General features: G+C 41.7%; 1 protein-coding gene across 1 annotated transcript in view; it reads left to right on the top strand.

Annotated features, from left to right (window-relative positions):
* The window catches only part of DOCK3 (dedicator of cytokinesis 3), a 404,390-nt gene that overhangs the window by 262,110 nt on the left and 127,032 nt on the right, over window positions 1-15,248 (top strand). Inside the window, exons 16-18 of the mRNA XM_017890007.1 lie at window positions 1,317-1,400; window positions 2,447-2,547; window positions 12,022-12,103. Of these exons, the coding sequence (XP_017745496.1) occupies window positions 1,317-1,400; window positions 2,447-2,547; window positions 12,022-12,103 (267 nt within the window). The remainder of the gene's footprint in view (window positions 1-1,316; window positions 1,401-2,446; window positions 2,548-12,021; window positions 12,104-15,248) is intronic.

Raw genomic sequence — 15,248 nt, 5'->3', positions numbered from 1 at the left:
CTCAGCACAGACCCTTCACGGGTGTCAGGCTGGGGGACAATCAGGTCTTTCCCTTCCCACGCGGCCGTATTTCAGACTATCACATCTGGAGAAATCTTGGACAATACCTAGCTTTCCTAGGCAGAGGTCCCTGCGACCTTTGGCAGTGTATGTGTCCCTGGGTACTTGAGATTAAGAGAATGGTGATGACTTTTCACAAGCATACTGCCTTCAGGCACTTGTTTAACAAAGCGCACCCTGCACAGCCCAAAATCCATTAAACCTTGAGTCACCACAGCACATGTCTCTTGCAAGGACAGGGTTGGGGTAGGGTCACAGATTAACAGCATCTCAAATAGAGAACAAAATGGAGTCTCTTATGTCTACTTCTTTCTATATAGACACAGTAATAGTCTGATCTCTCTTTTCCCCACAGAAGAGAATGTAAAGAGAATGTGCCAGCATTTTGAAATATGTTTACTTCTTATTGGAAGATTTCAAGCATATGCAGAAGTATATAGAATAGTATGAAGAACCAACCCAGCCCCAAAGACCGTTAACCCATGACCAGTCTTGACCCATCATTATTACCCCTATCTACACCTTCTGCCTCATATTTTTCAGAAATGAATTGTAAACATTGTATCTTTTAAACTGGAAGAAGGATATACTTGAGTTTTAAAGGCTGCAAGTGTCCATCAATATTTATTGTTCTCTTCCTTTGTTTTGCATCTCAAAAATAGTCACATGGTCAAACAACAACAAAAATACTGCCACATTTTTTACCCCCACTGACAGCCCTCATTGACTGCATTCTCCCTTCTCCTGTAATACTAATTCTTAGACCAAAAAATAGTGTCTGTAGGTAAAGCCTAGTTTGCCATACCCTTATCCAAATATACTCTATATAGTTAGGCCACAGTAGAGAGCAAGAGACTACTGAACTTTTGGGGATACCAGTGAAGTGAGCTCTTTTTCTCAAAATAAATTTGGCATCAGTATCACTTAGATTGTTTTTATTTCAAAATTGCTATTCTGCATAGATGTTCTGTGGTTTTTAGGTCATTGCCCTTTCCTTAGACATGTATCACCCACCGAACAGGAAGAGCCTCTCTAAGTCTTTCTTGGGGCCCTTTGGGCTATAAGCCAACACCCCAGTTCCACCTAGTTATCACTTAGCTGGGTGGAGGGTCAGGGTACTAGATGATTTTTAAGTGGTATTTTGAGATCCTAAGAGATCTTTCACTTTTTTATTGGAAGTTAAATTCATTGGTTTATGGAAGTTTGTGCATGTAAGGTCCTAAGACATGAACCCTCTGCTTTTTATGTTGTTTCAGTTTCTGCAGGACATCTTAGATACACTCTTTGTGATTTTGGATGATAATACAGAGAAGTATGGCCTGTTGGTTTTTCAGTCTCTGGTAAGTCACCTTCCCGACTCTTTACTTTTATTAATTATTCCTGTCATGTATTTCAGAAAATTTAAGGGAAGCAATTTATTAGAGTGAATCAGCATAAGATATAGCTGTTTCCAATAGAAAAGGGACTAAGGAGTGTCGCCCAAGGAAGACCAAGCAACCAACCAGGCAGATCAAATTTGAAGAATCCAACATGATCAAGTCCAGACCTTGGCTTTATAGTTTCTGGATCTTCCATCTCATCACTATTGCAGTATGCCTGGCCCCTGAAATAGTGACCTCCATGAGGTCAGAAACCCAGAGAGTAATACAAGAAATCAGATGGCCCATTTTTTCGCTTACAGAGTAGGATATAACCATCATGAAAAGCAGAGACTTACCAATGCTGGTCTCTAGAGACCTGTGCAGGTCCAGAATCTATGCAGTTGTTTCAGAACTAGAGTCTCAGAAGGTTGGTTAATGAAAATGGACAGGGATTTGAATTTTTAGTGCATTTTGCATAATATATCCAGTCCCACGGAGAGCCATACATTCAAGGAGAGCCAGATACTCTGAGAGATGGGGAGCAGAGGTGAGAGTTGGAATGAGTACTTGCATAGTTTGCCCCTCTGGCTCTTCTTCGTCCTAACTTCACTGTCCACCAGCCCCATTTCTGAAGGGCACAGCCTTTCATAGGCTGATTTGGCTCAGAGGACAAGCTTTTTCTCCTGTCTTCTCCAAGTTTTGGGGGATACCTTATTGTTTATGCCATCTGCACACATATTGTTTTGCCTTTCCCTACCCAGTGTTACTGTGAAGGGAGAGGCTCAGAGTAAATACAGGAAGAGACTGATGAGCCTGGGTCTGAATTAGGAGGCTGGGGTGTTAGAGAAAAGACAAGACAGAAATACAGACACAGAATGGAAATCTTACATTCACTACCCATGGGGAATGCTAGAGGAAAGCACTGACAATTTGCCATTCCTTGGAGAAGGAAGACTGTGTTTCCTGCTAGGGATAGATCTGAGGCCTCCAGTGAACCCTGGTGGCTTACTCTCCATATCTCCCAGGTGTTCATCATCAACCTGCTCCGAGACATCAAGTATTTTCACTTTCGACCTGTGATGGACACGTATATCCAGAAGCACTTTGCTGGAGCTCTGGCATACAAGTAAGTTCCATTTGGTATCATCATTAGGACTTGTGTTTGAGTAGAAATATAGGCTTTAAAAAAGTTTAACTGCAACCACCATTCAAGCCTGTAATCCCAGCACTTTGGAGCCGAGACGGCCGGCATCACGCAGCGTTCAGGAGATCGAGACCATCCTGGCTAACACGTGAAAACCCCGCTCTCTACTAAAAAATACAAAAAACTAGCCGCGGTGCGCGGCGCCTGTAGTCCGCAGCTACCCGGGAGCGCTGAGCAGGAGAATGGCGTGACCCGGAGGCGGAGTTGCAGCTGAGCTGAGATCCGCCACTGCATGCCAAGCCGCCGGGCCGACAGAGTGAGACTCCGTCTCAAAAAAAAAAAAAAAAAGTTCAGCTGACTTTTTAAAAAACCTTTGTATTTGTAATTTTGATAAAATACACATAACATAAAATTGACCATCTTAACCATTTTCTGAGTGTAGTGTTCAGTGACATTAAGTACATTCACATCATTGTACAACCATCACCAGAACTCTATCCATCTCCAAAACTCTTTTCATTTACAAAACTGAAATATTGTAATCATTAAAAATAACTCCCCATTCTCCCCTCCCCTATCCCCTGGCACCCACCATTCTATTCTACTTTCTGTCTCTATGAGTTTGACTACTCTAGGTACCTCATGTAAGTGTAATCACAGTATTTGTCCTTTTGTGAGTAGCTTATTTTACCCAGCATAATGTCTTCAAGGCTCATCCATGTTTTAGCATGGGTCAGAATTCATTGCTTTCTAAGACTGAATAATGTTCCATTGTATATATTTACCACTTTTTTTTTTTTTTTTTTTTGAGATGGAGTGTTGCTCTGTCGCCCAGGCTGGAGTGCAGTGGCGCAATGTTAGCTCACTGCAAGCTCCACCTCCCGGGTTGATGCCATTCTCCTGCCTCAGTCTCCCAAGTAGCTGGGACTGCAGGCACCCGCCACCACGCCCAGCTAATTTTTTGTATTTTTAGAAGTGATGGGGTTTCACTGTGTTAGCCAGGATGGTCTCGATCTCCTGACCTTGTGATCCACTTGCCTTGGCCTCCCAAAGTGCTGGGAATTATAGGTGTGATGAGCCACAGCACCTGGCCATTTACCACATTTTTAAATTCATCTATTCACCTATCTGTGGACACTTGAGTTACTTCCACCATTTGACTATTGAAAACACTGCTATAAACACTGGTGTACAAATATCTCTTCAAGACCCTGCTTTCACTTCTTTGGGGTGTATACTGTGCCCGGCCAATAAACCCTACTTGACCCTACTTGATTGTAGTGGAAAAGCTTTTTGATGTGCTGCTGGATTTGGTTTACCAGTATTTTGTTCAGGATTTTTGCATCAATATTCATCAAGGATATTGGGCTGTAGCTTTTTGCTGTTGTTGTGTGTCTGCCAGGTTTTGGTATGAGAATGATGCTGGCCTCATTTTTTTTTTTTTTTCTTGAGGCAGAGTCTTGTGCTTCGCCAGGCTGGAGTGCAGTGGTACCATCTTGGCTCACTGCAACCTCCACCTCCTGGGTTCAAGTGATTCCCCTGCCTCAGACTCCTGAGTAGCTGGGACTACAGGTGTGCACCACCATGCCTGGCTAATTTTTTTTTTTTTTTGTATTTTAGTAGAGAGAGGGTTTCACCATGTTGGCCAGGATGGTCTCGATCTCCTGACCTCGTGATCTGCCTGCCTCGACCTTCCAAAGTGCTGGGATTACAGGTGTAAGCCACCACGCCTAGCTGCTGGCCTCATGTTTTTGTGCATTTGGTACAATTCGGCTGTGAATCTGTCTGGTCCTGGGCCGGTGGTGGTGGTGGTGGTGGTGGTGGTGGTAGGCTGTTACTGACTCAAGTTCAGAGTTTATTATTGGTCTGCTCGGGGATTCCATTTCTTCTTGGTTCACTCTTGGGAGAGAGTGTTTGTGTCCATGAATTTATTTATTTCTTCTAGATTTTTTAGTTTATGTGCATAAAGGTGTTCATAATATTCTCTTATGGTTATTTGTATTTCTGTGGGGGTCAAAGGGAATATCCCCTTTTTCATTTCTGACTGTATTTATTAGAATGTTCTCTTTTTTCTTCTTTATACGTCTAGCTAGTAGTCTATTTTATTTTTTTTCAAAAAATCATCCTGGATTCATTGATCTTTTGAATGGTTTTTTATGTTTCAATCTCCTTTAGTTCAGTTCTGATTTTGGTTATTTTATGTCTTCTGCTAGTTTGGGGATTGGTTTGCTCTTGGTTCTCCAGTTCTTTTAGTTCTGATGTTAGGCTGTTAAATTGAGGTCTTTCTAACTTTTTGATTTGGGCATTTAGTGCTATAAATTTCCCTCTTAACACTGCCTTACCTGTGTCCCAGAGATTCTGGTATATTGCGTCTTTATTTTAATTAGTTTCAAAGAACTTGTTGATTTCTGCCTTAATTTCATTATTTACCCAGAAGTTATTCAGGAGCAAGTTATTCCATTTCCATGTAATTTTATGGTTTTGAGTGAATTTCTTAGTCTTGATTTCTAATTTGATTGTGCTGTGGTCTGAGAGAGTGTGATTTCAGTGATTTTGCCGAGGAGTGTTTTGTGTCCCAATTATGTGGTCAATTTTAGACTATGTGCCATATGGCAATGAGACAGATGTATGTTCTGTTGCTTTTGAGTGGAGAGTTCTGTAGGATGTCTGTCAGGTCCATTTGATCTAGTGCTGATGTAGGTCCTGAATATCTTTGTTAATTTTCTGTCTTGATGATATGTCTAATATTGGTGTTGAAGTTTCCCTCTATTATTGTGTAGGAGTCTAAGTCTCTGTGAAGTCCTCTAAGAACTTGCTTTACGGACCTGGGTGCTCCTGTGTTGGGTGCATATATGCTTCAGGAGAGTTAAGTCTTCTTGTTGAACTCTTCAACATTATGTAATTCCCTTCTTTGTCTTTTGTAATCTTTGTTGGTTTGAAATCTGTTTTGTCTGAAATCAGCATTGCAACCCCTACTGTTTTTCTGTTTTCCATTTGCTTGGTAGATTTTTCTCCATCCCTTTATTTTGAGCCTATTTGTGTCACTGCATGTGAGATGGATCTCTCTGAAGACAGCATACGAATGGGTTATGGTTCTTTATCCAGCTTGCCACTCTATGCTTTTTAATTGGAAAATTTTGTCCATTTATATTCAAAGTTAGTATTGATATGTGTGGATTTGATCCGGTTATGATGTTAGCTGGTTATTTTACATACTTGTTTATGTAGTTGCTTTATATTGTCACTGGTCTGTGTACTTGTGTGTTTTTGTTGTGGCTGGTAATGGTCTTTTCTTTCCATATTTAGTGCTTCCTTCAGGAGCTCTTATAAGGCAGGTCTGGTGGTAACAAATTCCCTCAACATTTGGTTGTCTGAAAAGGATCTTATTTCTCCTTCACTTATGAAGCTTAGTTTGGTTGGAGATGAAATTATTTGTTGGAATTTCTTTTCTTTAAGAGTGTTGAATATTGGCCCCCAGTCTCTTCTTATGTGTAGGATTTCTGCTGAGAGGTGCACTTTTAGTCTCATGGGCTTCCCTTTGTAGGTGACCTGATCCTTCTCTCTAAATGCCTTTAACATTTTTTTCTTTCATTTTGACCTTGGAGAATCTGATGAATATGTATCTTAGAGATGATCTTCTTGTGAAGTATTTTACTAGGGTTCTCTGCATTTCCTGAATTTGAATGTTAGCCTTTCTAGCTAGGTTGGGGAAGTCTTCATGGATGATATCCTGAAATATGTTTTCTAAGTTGGTTCCATTTTCCCCGTCTAATTTCAAGGACACTAGTGAGTTGTAGATTTGGTATCTTTACATAATCCCATATTCCTCAGAGGTTTTGTTCATTCATTTTCATTCCTTTTTCTCGGTTCTTGTCTGACTGTCATATTTTAGAAGGCCAGTCTTCAAGCTCTGAGATTCTTTCCCGAACTTGGTCTGTTCTGCTGTTAATACTTGTAATTGCATTCTGAAATTCCTGTAGACTGTTTTTCAGCTCTGTCAGGTCAGTTACATGCTTTTCTATACTAGCTATTTTGTTTGTCAGCTCCTGCATTGTTTTATCATGATTTTCAGCTTCCTTGGATTAACTTTCAGCATACTCCTGTAGCTCCATGATCATCATTCCTATTCATATTCTGAATTCTATTTCTGTCATTTCAGCCCTTTCAGCCCAGTTCAGAACCCTTGCTGGAGAGGTGATGCAATCATTTGGAGGAAAAAAGGCTTTTTGAGTTGCCAGGGTCTTTGTGCTGGTTCTTTCTCATCTTTGTGGGCTTGTCACTCTTCAGTCTTTGAGGTTGCTGTCCTTTGGATGAGTTTTGGTTTTTTTTCCTTTTATCCTATTTGATGACCTTGAGTGTTTGATTGTGGTGTAAGGTGGATTCAGCCAGCTGGATTCATTTCTGGAACATTTTAGGGGACAGTGCTCAACTCCTAACTCCTGGACTGTGCACTCTAATACAACTTGGGGACTTGTATTAGGCCCCAGCTTTGTTCTCTGGCTCCTCAAGCTTAGAAATCCACTGTACTGGGTAGGCTGAGATGCTCCCAGACTGCTGACCATTTCACTTTGGCTGGGTGGTGTAAGCCAAAGTATTTCATAGTGCAGTGACAGCTGGATCTATCCCCTTTCACATGTGCCAGCAGCAGTGGGTACAGCAGCTGTGGCAGAGTCACCTGTGGCAGAGTGCTAGCAGGTGCTGGTGCTGGGGTCCCTGCCTCCCTGCACGCATTGACCAAGGTAGCAGAGGCAGCACAACTGGGCAGAGCTGGGGCCCCTGCTGGCAACTTTTGCACAGTCACAGTAGAGGTGGTGATGGCTCAGGGTTGGGACACTGAAGGTCTGGGTGCTTTCTCTGTGTCCTGCAAGCAGAAGTGGTCACTCAGGATAGGGGAGGGTCTGCTATTCTCTGCACAGTGTTAGGGCAAGGGTGGGGCACTGGCAGGGGCAGGGCTGGCTGGCTCTGTGCCCACCAAGGCTCTATCTGCAGTGGTGGTGGGAGCAGGGGGCAGGCTGCACTCCTACATGCTAGCCCACTTTTTAATGGAAAAAGGAAAGCAAAACCTGCCAGTGCAGACACAAGCCAGTAAAGCATTGTGGAGAGTTGCCATGGGTCCTGGGGAAGCTGCAGCATGGGGAGGGGGCATGCGGGCTGGTGCATGGCATAGGGTCGCCACAGTGGAGCTCTCCCCACTGTCAAGCACGGTCTGTGTAGAAACTATGATGTGGGGCCCCCAGGTCACCTGAGGCTGCCCTGCAAGCAGGTATGGCCAGACTTGGGCCCCAGGAGAGGCTAGCCGATCAAGGAGTGCTCAGGATAGACCAGCCCCATCTAATGGGCAGGACCACAGACCCATCTGATGGGCAAGACCGCCCTACAGAGTTCAAGACCAACAGTTCCCCTAGGGCTGAAGTCTCCCATGGGAGCAAGTCGAGACTAAGGGGATGGCCATCCCTGGCTATGCACTACTGTAGACACTCCCACACCAACCCCCCTGGGCTCCACATCAGCTGGTTTGCTACCCCTACCACTTCTCTAAGCAGCTCTCCCTGCCAACTCAAGTATCTGTGGTAGTTGAGGGTTCTCCTTCTGTCAGGGTTCCAGAGGCCATTGGTAAGAGCAAGTTGCTCCTTAATAGTTCACTCACCTTTCCTCCAGAGCCATTGAGGGCCAGGCTGCTTTCTGGGTTTTTTTTTTTGATAGTAACCACCCTAATGGGCGTAAAGTGATATTTCTTTATGTTTTTTATTTGTGTTTCCCTAATTATCTTCCTTGGAGAAATGTCTATTCAAGTCCTTCACCCATTTTTTAAAAAGAGGTTATTTGTTTTATTGTTGAGTTATAGGAGTTCTTTATATATTCTGGATATTAACCCCTTATCAGTTATATGATTTATAAATATTTTTCCCAGTCACTTGGTTACGTTTTCACTCTGTTGATTTTGTCCTTTGAGACACAAAAGTTTTTAAAATTTTGATGTAGTCCACCTTGTTTTTTGTTGTTGCCTGTGCTTTTGGTGTCATTTTCAAGAAATCATTGCCTAATGTCATGAAGCTTTCACCTATCTTTTTTTTAAGCGTTTTATAATTCTAGCCCTTACATTTAGGTCTTTGATCCATTTTGAGTTAATTTTTGTATATTATGTAAGATAAGTGTCTGACTTCATTCTTTTTGCATGTGGATATCCAGTTTCCCAGTTCCATTTATCGAAGCTGTCTTCCCCACTGAATGGTTTTGGCATCCTTGTCAAAAGGGTGATACCTTGGCCCCTTGACCATATATGTGAGGCTTTATTTCTGGCCTATTTTTTCCATTGTTTTATAAATATGTCTTTATTCTAATTCAACGTTGTTTTGATTGCTGTAGCTTTGTGATGTTTTGAAATTAGGAAGTATGAGACTGTAATTTTGTTCCTCTTTTTCAAGATGCTTTTGGCTATTCCAAGTCACTTGTAATTCCATATTAGGATGGACTTTTTTTTTTCTTCAAAAAATACCATTGGAATTGTGTTAGGGATTGCATTGAATCTGTAGATCACTTTGGGTAGCATTTACATCTTTTTTTTTTTTTTTTTTTTTTTGAGACGAGTCTTGCTCTGTCCACCCAGCTGGAGTGCAGTGGCCGGAGTCTCAGCTCACTACAAGCCCGCCGTCCTGGGGTTCACGCCATTCTCCCTGCCCCAGCCCCCGAGTAGCTGGGACTACAGGCGCCCGCCACCTCGCCCGGCTAGTTTTTTTTGTATTTTTTTAGTTAGAGACAGGGTTTCACGGTGTTAGCTCAGGATGTCTCGATCTCCTGACCTCGTGATCCGCCCGTTCGGCCTCACAAAGGTGCTGGGATTACAGTGCTTGAGCCCACCTGCGCCCGGCCCACATCTTAATAACAATATTAAACCTTCTAATTCATGAATGTAAGATGTATTTCCATTTATTGCTATTTTTTATTACTTTAAGCAACATGTATAAAACTCTTTTGTCTCCTTAAATATGTCCTAAGTATTTTATTCTTTTTGATGCTATTGTAAATGGAATTGTTGTCTTAATTTCATTTTCAGATTGTTCATTTTTAGCATATAGAAATGCATTTTATTTTTTGTGTTGATTTTGTGTCCTGCAACTTTACTGAATGTATTTATTAGTTCTAACAGGTTTTTTGGGGGATTCTTTAGGGTTTTCTACATATAAGATTATATCATCTGAAAACAGAGCATTTTATTCTTCCTTTTTAATTTGAATGTCTTTTATTTCTTTTCTTGCCTGATTTCACTGGCTAGGACTTCCAGTACTATGTTGAATAAAATGTCAAAACGAACATTCTTATCTTGTTTCTGATCTTAGATGAAAAGCTTTCAGTCTTCTACCGTTATGTTTGATGTTAGCTGTGGGCTTTCAGCTGATATTTCAAACTATAGTTTGTTACATAGTTGCTATACTTTTACTTCTAGGAAATGATGGTAAAGCTGCTAAAAATGTCTTGTTTTTTCCATGAGAAACATTTGAATAGCTAAAATAGCACCCACAAAAAAATGTCAAAGAATATAAAAAGACAGTTCATAAAAGAGTTTATATAACTAGTAAACAAATGTGAGAAACACAGGTTATCTAAGACCATTCAAGCAAGCCAGGCATGGTGGCTCACACCTGTAATCCCAGCACTTTGGGAGGCTGAGGCAGGTGGATCACTTGAGGCCAGGAGTTCGAGACCAGCCTGGCTAACATGGTGAAACCCCATCTCTACTAAAAATACACACATCAGCCAAGCATGGTGGTGCATCCTCCCCTTCCTGTAATCCCAGCTGCTTGGGAGGCTGAGACACAAGAATTGCTTGGATCCTGGAGGTAGAGGTTACAATGAGCCAAGATCGCGCCACTGCACTCCAGTCTGGTTGACAGAGCAAGTGTCTGTCTCAAAGAAAAAAATAAATAAGACCATTAAAGCAATAAGAAATCACTATTTTCTTTCTTTCTTTCTTTCTTTCTTTCTTTCTTTCTTTCTTTCTTTCTTTCTGTCTTTCCGTCTTTCCGTCTTTCCGTCCTTCCGTCCTTCCGTCCTTCCGTCCTTCCGTCCTTCCGTCCGTCCTTCCTTCCTTCCTTCCTTCCTTCCTTCCTTCCTTCTTTCTTTCTTTCTTTCTTTTTTTTTTTTTTGAGACAGAGTCTTGTACTGTCACCTGAGCTGGAGTGCAATGGCCTGTTCTTGGCTCACTGCAACCTCCGCCTCCTGGGTTCACATGATTCTCCTGCCTCAGCTTCCCAAGTAGCTGGGATTACAGGCACACACCACCACACCCAGCTAATTTTTTGTATTTTTAGTAGAGATCGGGTTTCACTGTGTTGGCCAGACTGGTCTCAAACTCCTGACCTCATGATCTGCCCGCCTTAGCCTCCCAGAGTGCTGGGATTACAGGCATGAACCACCACACCCAGCCAGAAATCACCATTTTCTTATATGAAATTAACATAATTATTGAAAATATAAATAAAACCCAATGGTGGCAAGGCTATGGAGTCACTGGAACTCTGATACTTTAATGTCACTTTGGAGAGTGGACTGTACTATGTGCTTTATATGCATCATTCTATTAGTATTTACAATAACTTTGAGATGTACCGTTTCCCCATATTTTCATTGAGGAGAACGAGACACAGGGGATTAAATAACTCATTCAATGATACAAAACTAGATATTGATAGGCTCCAGAATATCCACAGCCTATACTCCTGACCTGTGTGCTCTGTTGCCATATAAATATGCAGACCTTCTGACCCAGTAATCTCATTCCATTCAGATGACTTAGTCCTAAGGAAATAAGATAGATGGGATAGAGCAGGGGTTGTGAATAGGGACTCCTGGGACTGCATACTTTTATTCAGAGTCTACTATTTACTAGCTGGTGTCAGATGTTCTGAAAACCTAGCAATTTAAGACAAAACAAAAATATACACATTCAGTCCAGGTCTTTAGGAAAAAAAAATTTTTTTTTCAGATGAGATCTTGTTCTGTTGCCCAGGCTGTAGTGCAGTGGCACAGTCATGGCTCACTGCAGCCTTTACCTCCTGGGCTCAATTGATCCACCTGATTCAGCCTCCTGAGTAGCTGGGACTACAAGCGTGCACCACCATGCCTGGCTAATTTTTGTATTATTTTGTAGAGATAAGGTTTCACCATGTTGCCCAGACTTGGGTGGAAACTTTCTTGTAATCAAAAAGAAATGTATGTCAGAGATAGTGGGGGGAAAGTTATTTTAGTTGCTGTTTAAAATGTGGCAACTCCTGTGGACAAAGAGTGTTGTTTGTTCTCAGGTGACCTGAATATTCCAAAGCTGTAATGGATCTGCCACTCCTTTCTAGCTTATCAGCAGAATATTATTTCCTATTTGCCTAATTCAGGGCTACAAACATTTCAGTCTACATTACTTTTGAATTAAAGTGGGGTTTCTGGAACTATTCTCTTTCCCAGGGAGCTCATCCGCTGTTTGAAATGGTATATGGACTGCTCAGCAGAACTGATTCGACAGGACCACATTCAAGAAGCCATGCGGGTAATGTACTAACCTCTCCATACATAAGAGACCCACTCATGCAATTATTTGGAGTAATCTCAATGATATAATGTGCAGGACAAATGTTGACATCACAGTACCTGGCCTACTTTCAGGAATTACTGTCTTGATCCACATAATTTCTCTTTCTTTACCTTGATTTTGTCCCGGAAAACCTTTATTCCTGGTAATTTTAAAGAAGGAGGGAGAGATGATGTGCACATAGCTCCTGGCTATCCTCCTCTGCCTGATTTCTACCCATAGTATCAGTCCTTTCTACCACTGGCTAAAGTATAGTAACTCCTTCTAAGCCAATGTTGGTGGCAACGTTGATTGAATTGAGATCCTCTAATAGGGTTCTCTTTTTTGGTAGTTACTAAGCATTCATTTTTTGAACTGTTTTAAGTAAGAAAAGCTGAGTGGATGCACTGTATGTGGATTTGTTCAGAAGAAGATAATCTTAAAATTGTGGCCTTAGGAAGAACCTGTGGTCTTCCATGGTCGTGACCATTGTCAGCATTCCTGCTTGGACAGGTTCCCTGACAAGGCAGCCCTTTGTATTGCTGGGTAGCTCCAATTGACAGGGGACTGTTCTCATTTTGAGTTAACTCCACTGTCTGGTAACTTCTTTTCATGGCTACTGCTTCTGAAAAAAAAAAAGCAAATTAGTTTTGCTTTATTTCTGTCCTCTTTTAATATCACATCACCTGCTCAAACTACTGGACCTGTGTTTTTGTCCTTTTCCACATGTTTAACAGGTGCAGCACAATGTCTTCTCAAGCATTATCAGACTGAAGGGGCAAAATCAAATCATAGATTTGCATTTACCCTGCTTCTTCTTTGCACATTCTGTAAAAATCTGAGGCTACAAAGTTCTTTTCTGTCCTCTTTCACACAAATGTTTACTGAGCAGTACCATCTGTCCTAGGGGCTGAGATGCAACGATGAATAAAATCAGCCCATCTTCTTGAAGAACATATCTGCAGTGTCCTAAGGGGAGGCACGAACACAAGTGTAGGGCAGAGTGCTGAGGCATGTGAGGAAAGGGCCTGGGTTTTCCTCTTCTCAGAACCCTGGCACCTGTCAGGTGCCTAACACAATATTTGAGTGGATAAAAGTTGAGTTAAATGCAAAAGATTCTATATGAGCCTAAAAAATAATTGCTTAAGGATACTGGAGAAGGCAGCACAGAAGTTGATTTCTCCTAAAAATAATTCGTTTAATCATTCAGTCAATGTTGCTTGATACCTACCATGCTTCAGACATTGTACTAACCACTGGAGTTTCAGCAGGGGCCCAAACAAAAATGGCTGGGGCTTCATAGTACTTTCATTCAAGTGGGGAAAGACGTACAATATATGTAAAACAGATAAATACATGTATTTATCATAATTCTAATTAATGTTGCCACCAACCTTGGCTTACAAAGTCAGTTTAAAAAAAAAAAAACTTGGCTGGCCATGTCGGCTCACGCCTATAATCCTAGCACTTTGGGAAGCCAAGGTGGGCAGATCACCTGAGGTCAGGAGTTCAAGACCAGCCTGGCCAACATGGTGAAACCCCATCTCTACTGAAAATACAAAAATTAACCGGGCATGGTGGCATGCAACTGTAATCCAAGCTACTCGGGAGACTGAGGCACGAGAATTGCTTGAACCTGGGAGGCGGAGGTTGCAGTGAACCAAGATCGTGCCGCTGCATTCCAGCCTGGGCGACAAAGCAAAACTCCATCTCAAGAAAAAAAAAAATAGTTGAGTACTATGAAGTAAATAAACAAGATCACGGAACAGACTAGCTGGAAAGGGGGGTTTACTTCAAATCAAGGGTTTGGGAAACCTTCTCTGAGGAGGTGATCTCTGAGCTGAAGTCAGTGTTAAGAGTTAAGGAATGAGCACTCCAGACTGAGGAAACAGAATCTTTAAAAGCCTAGATGGGAAAGGACTTGGGTTTTGTTTTTGTTTTTGTTTTATTATTATTATTATTATACTTTAAGTTCTAGAGTACGTGTGCACAACGTGCAGGTTTGTTACATATGTATACACGTGCCATGTTGGCGTGCTGCACCCATTAACTCATCATTTATATTAGATAGCATCGCCTAATGCTATCCCTCCCCCCTCCTCCCTCTCCCCACCCCACGACAGGCCCCGGTGTGTGATGTTCCCCACCCTGTGTCCAAGTGTTCTCATTGTTCAATTCCCACCTATGAGTGAGAACATGCGGTGTTTGGTTTTCTGTCCTTGCGATAGTTTGCTCAGAATGATGGTTTCCAGCTTCATCCATATCCCTACAAAGGACATGAAATCATCCTTTTTTATGGCTGCATAGTATTCCATGGTGTATATGTGCCACATTTTCTTAATCCAGTCTATCATTGATGGACATTTGGGTTGATTCCAAGTCTTTGCTGTTGTGAATAGTGCCGTCATAAACATACATGTGCATTCGTCTTTATAGCAGCATGATTTATAATCCTTTGGGTATATACCCAGTAATGGGATGGCTGGGTCAAATGGTATTTCTAGTTCTAGACCCTTGAGGAATCGCCACAGTGTCTTCCACAATGGTTGAGCTAGTTTACAGTCCCACCAACAGTGTAAAAGTATTCCTATTTCTCCACATCCTTTCCAGCACCTGTTGTTTCCTAACTTTTTAATGATCGCCATTCTAACTGGTGTGAGATGGTATCTCATTGTGGTTTTGATTTCCATTTCTCTGATGGCCAGTGATGATGAGCATTTTTTCATGTCTGTTGGCTGCATAAATGTCTTCTTTTGAGAAGTGTCTGTTCATATCCTTTGCCCACATTTTGATGGCGTTGTTTGATTTTTTCTTGTAAATTTGTTTAAGTTCTTTGTAGAATCTAGATACTAGCCCTTTGTCAGATGGGTAGATTGTAACAATTTTCTCCCATTCTGTAGGTTGCCTGTTCGCTCTGATGATAGTTTCTTTTGCTGTGCAGAAGCTCTGTAGTTGAATTAGATCCCATTTGTCAATTTTGGCTTTGTTGCCATTGCTTTTGGTGTTCTAGTGATGAAGTCCTTCCCCATGCCTATGTCCTGAATGGTATTGCCTAGGTTTTCTTCTAGGGATTTTATGGTCTTAGGTCTAACATTTAAGTCTTTAATCCATCTTGAATTAATTT

This window comes from Rhinopithecus bieti, unplaced genomic scaffold, assembly GCF_001698545.2.
Source record: "Rhinopithecus bieti isolate Rb0 unplaced genomic scaffold, ASM169854v2 scaffold_43, whole genome shotgun sequence".
Taxonomy (NCBI): Eukaryota; Metazoa; Chordata; class Mammalia; order Primates; family Cercopithecidae; genus Rhinopithecus; species Rhinopithecus bieti.
The sequence above is the reverse complement of the archived record's forward strand: the minus strand, read 5'-3'. Positions and strand labels throughout refer to the sequence as shown.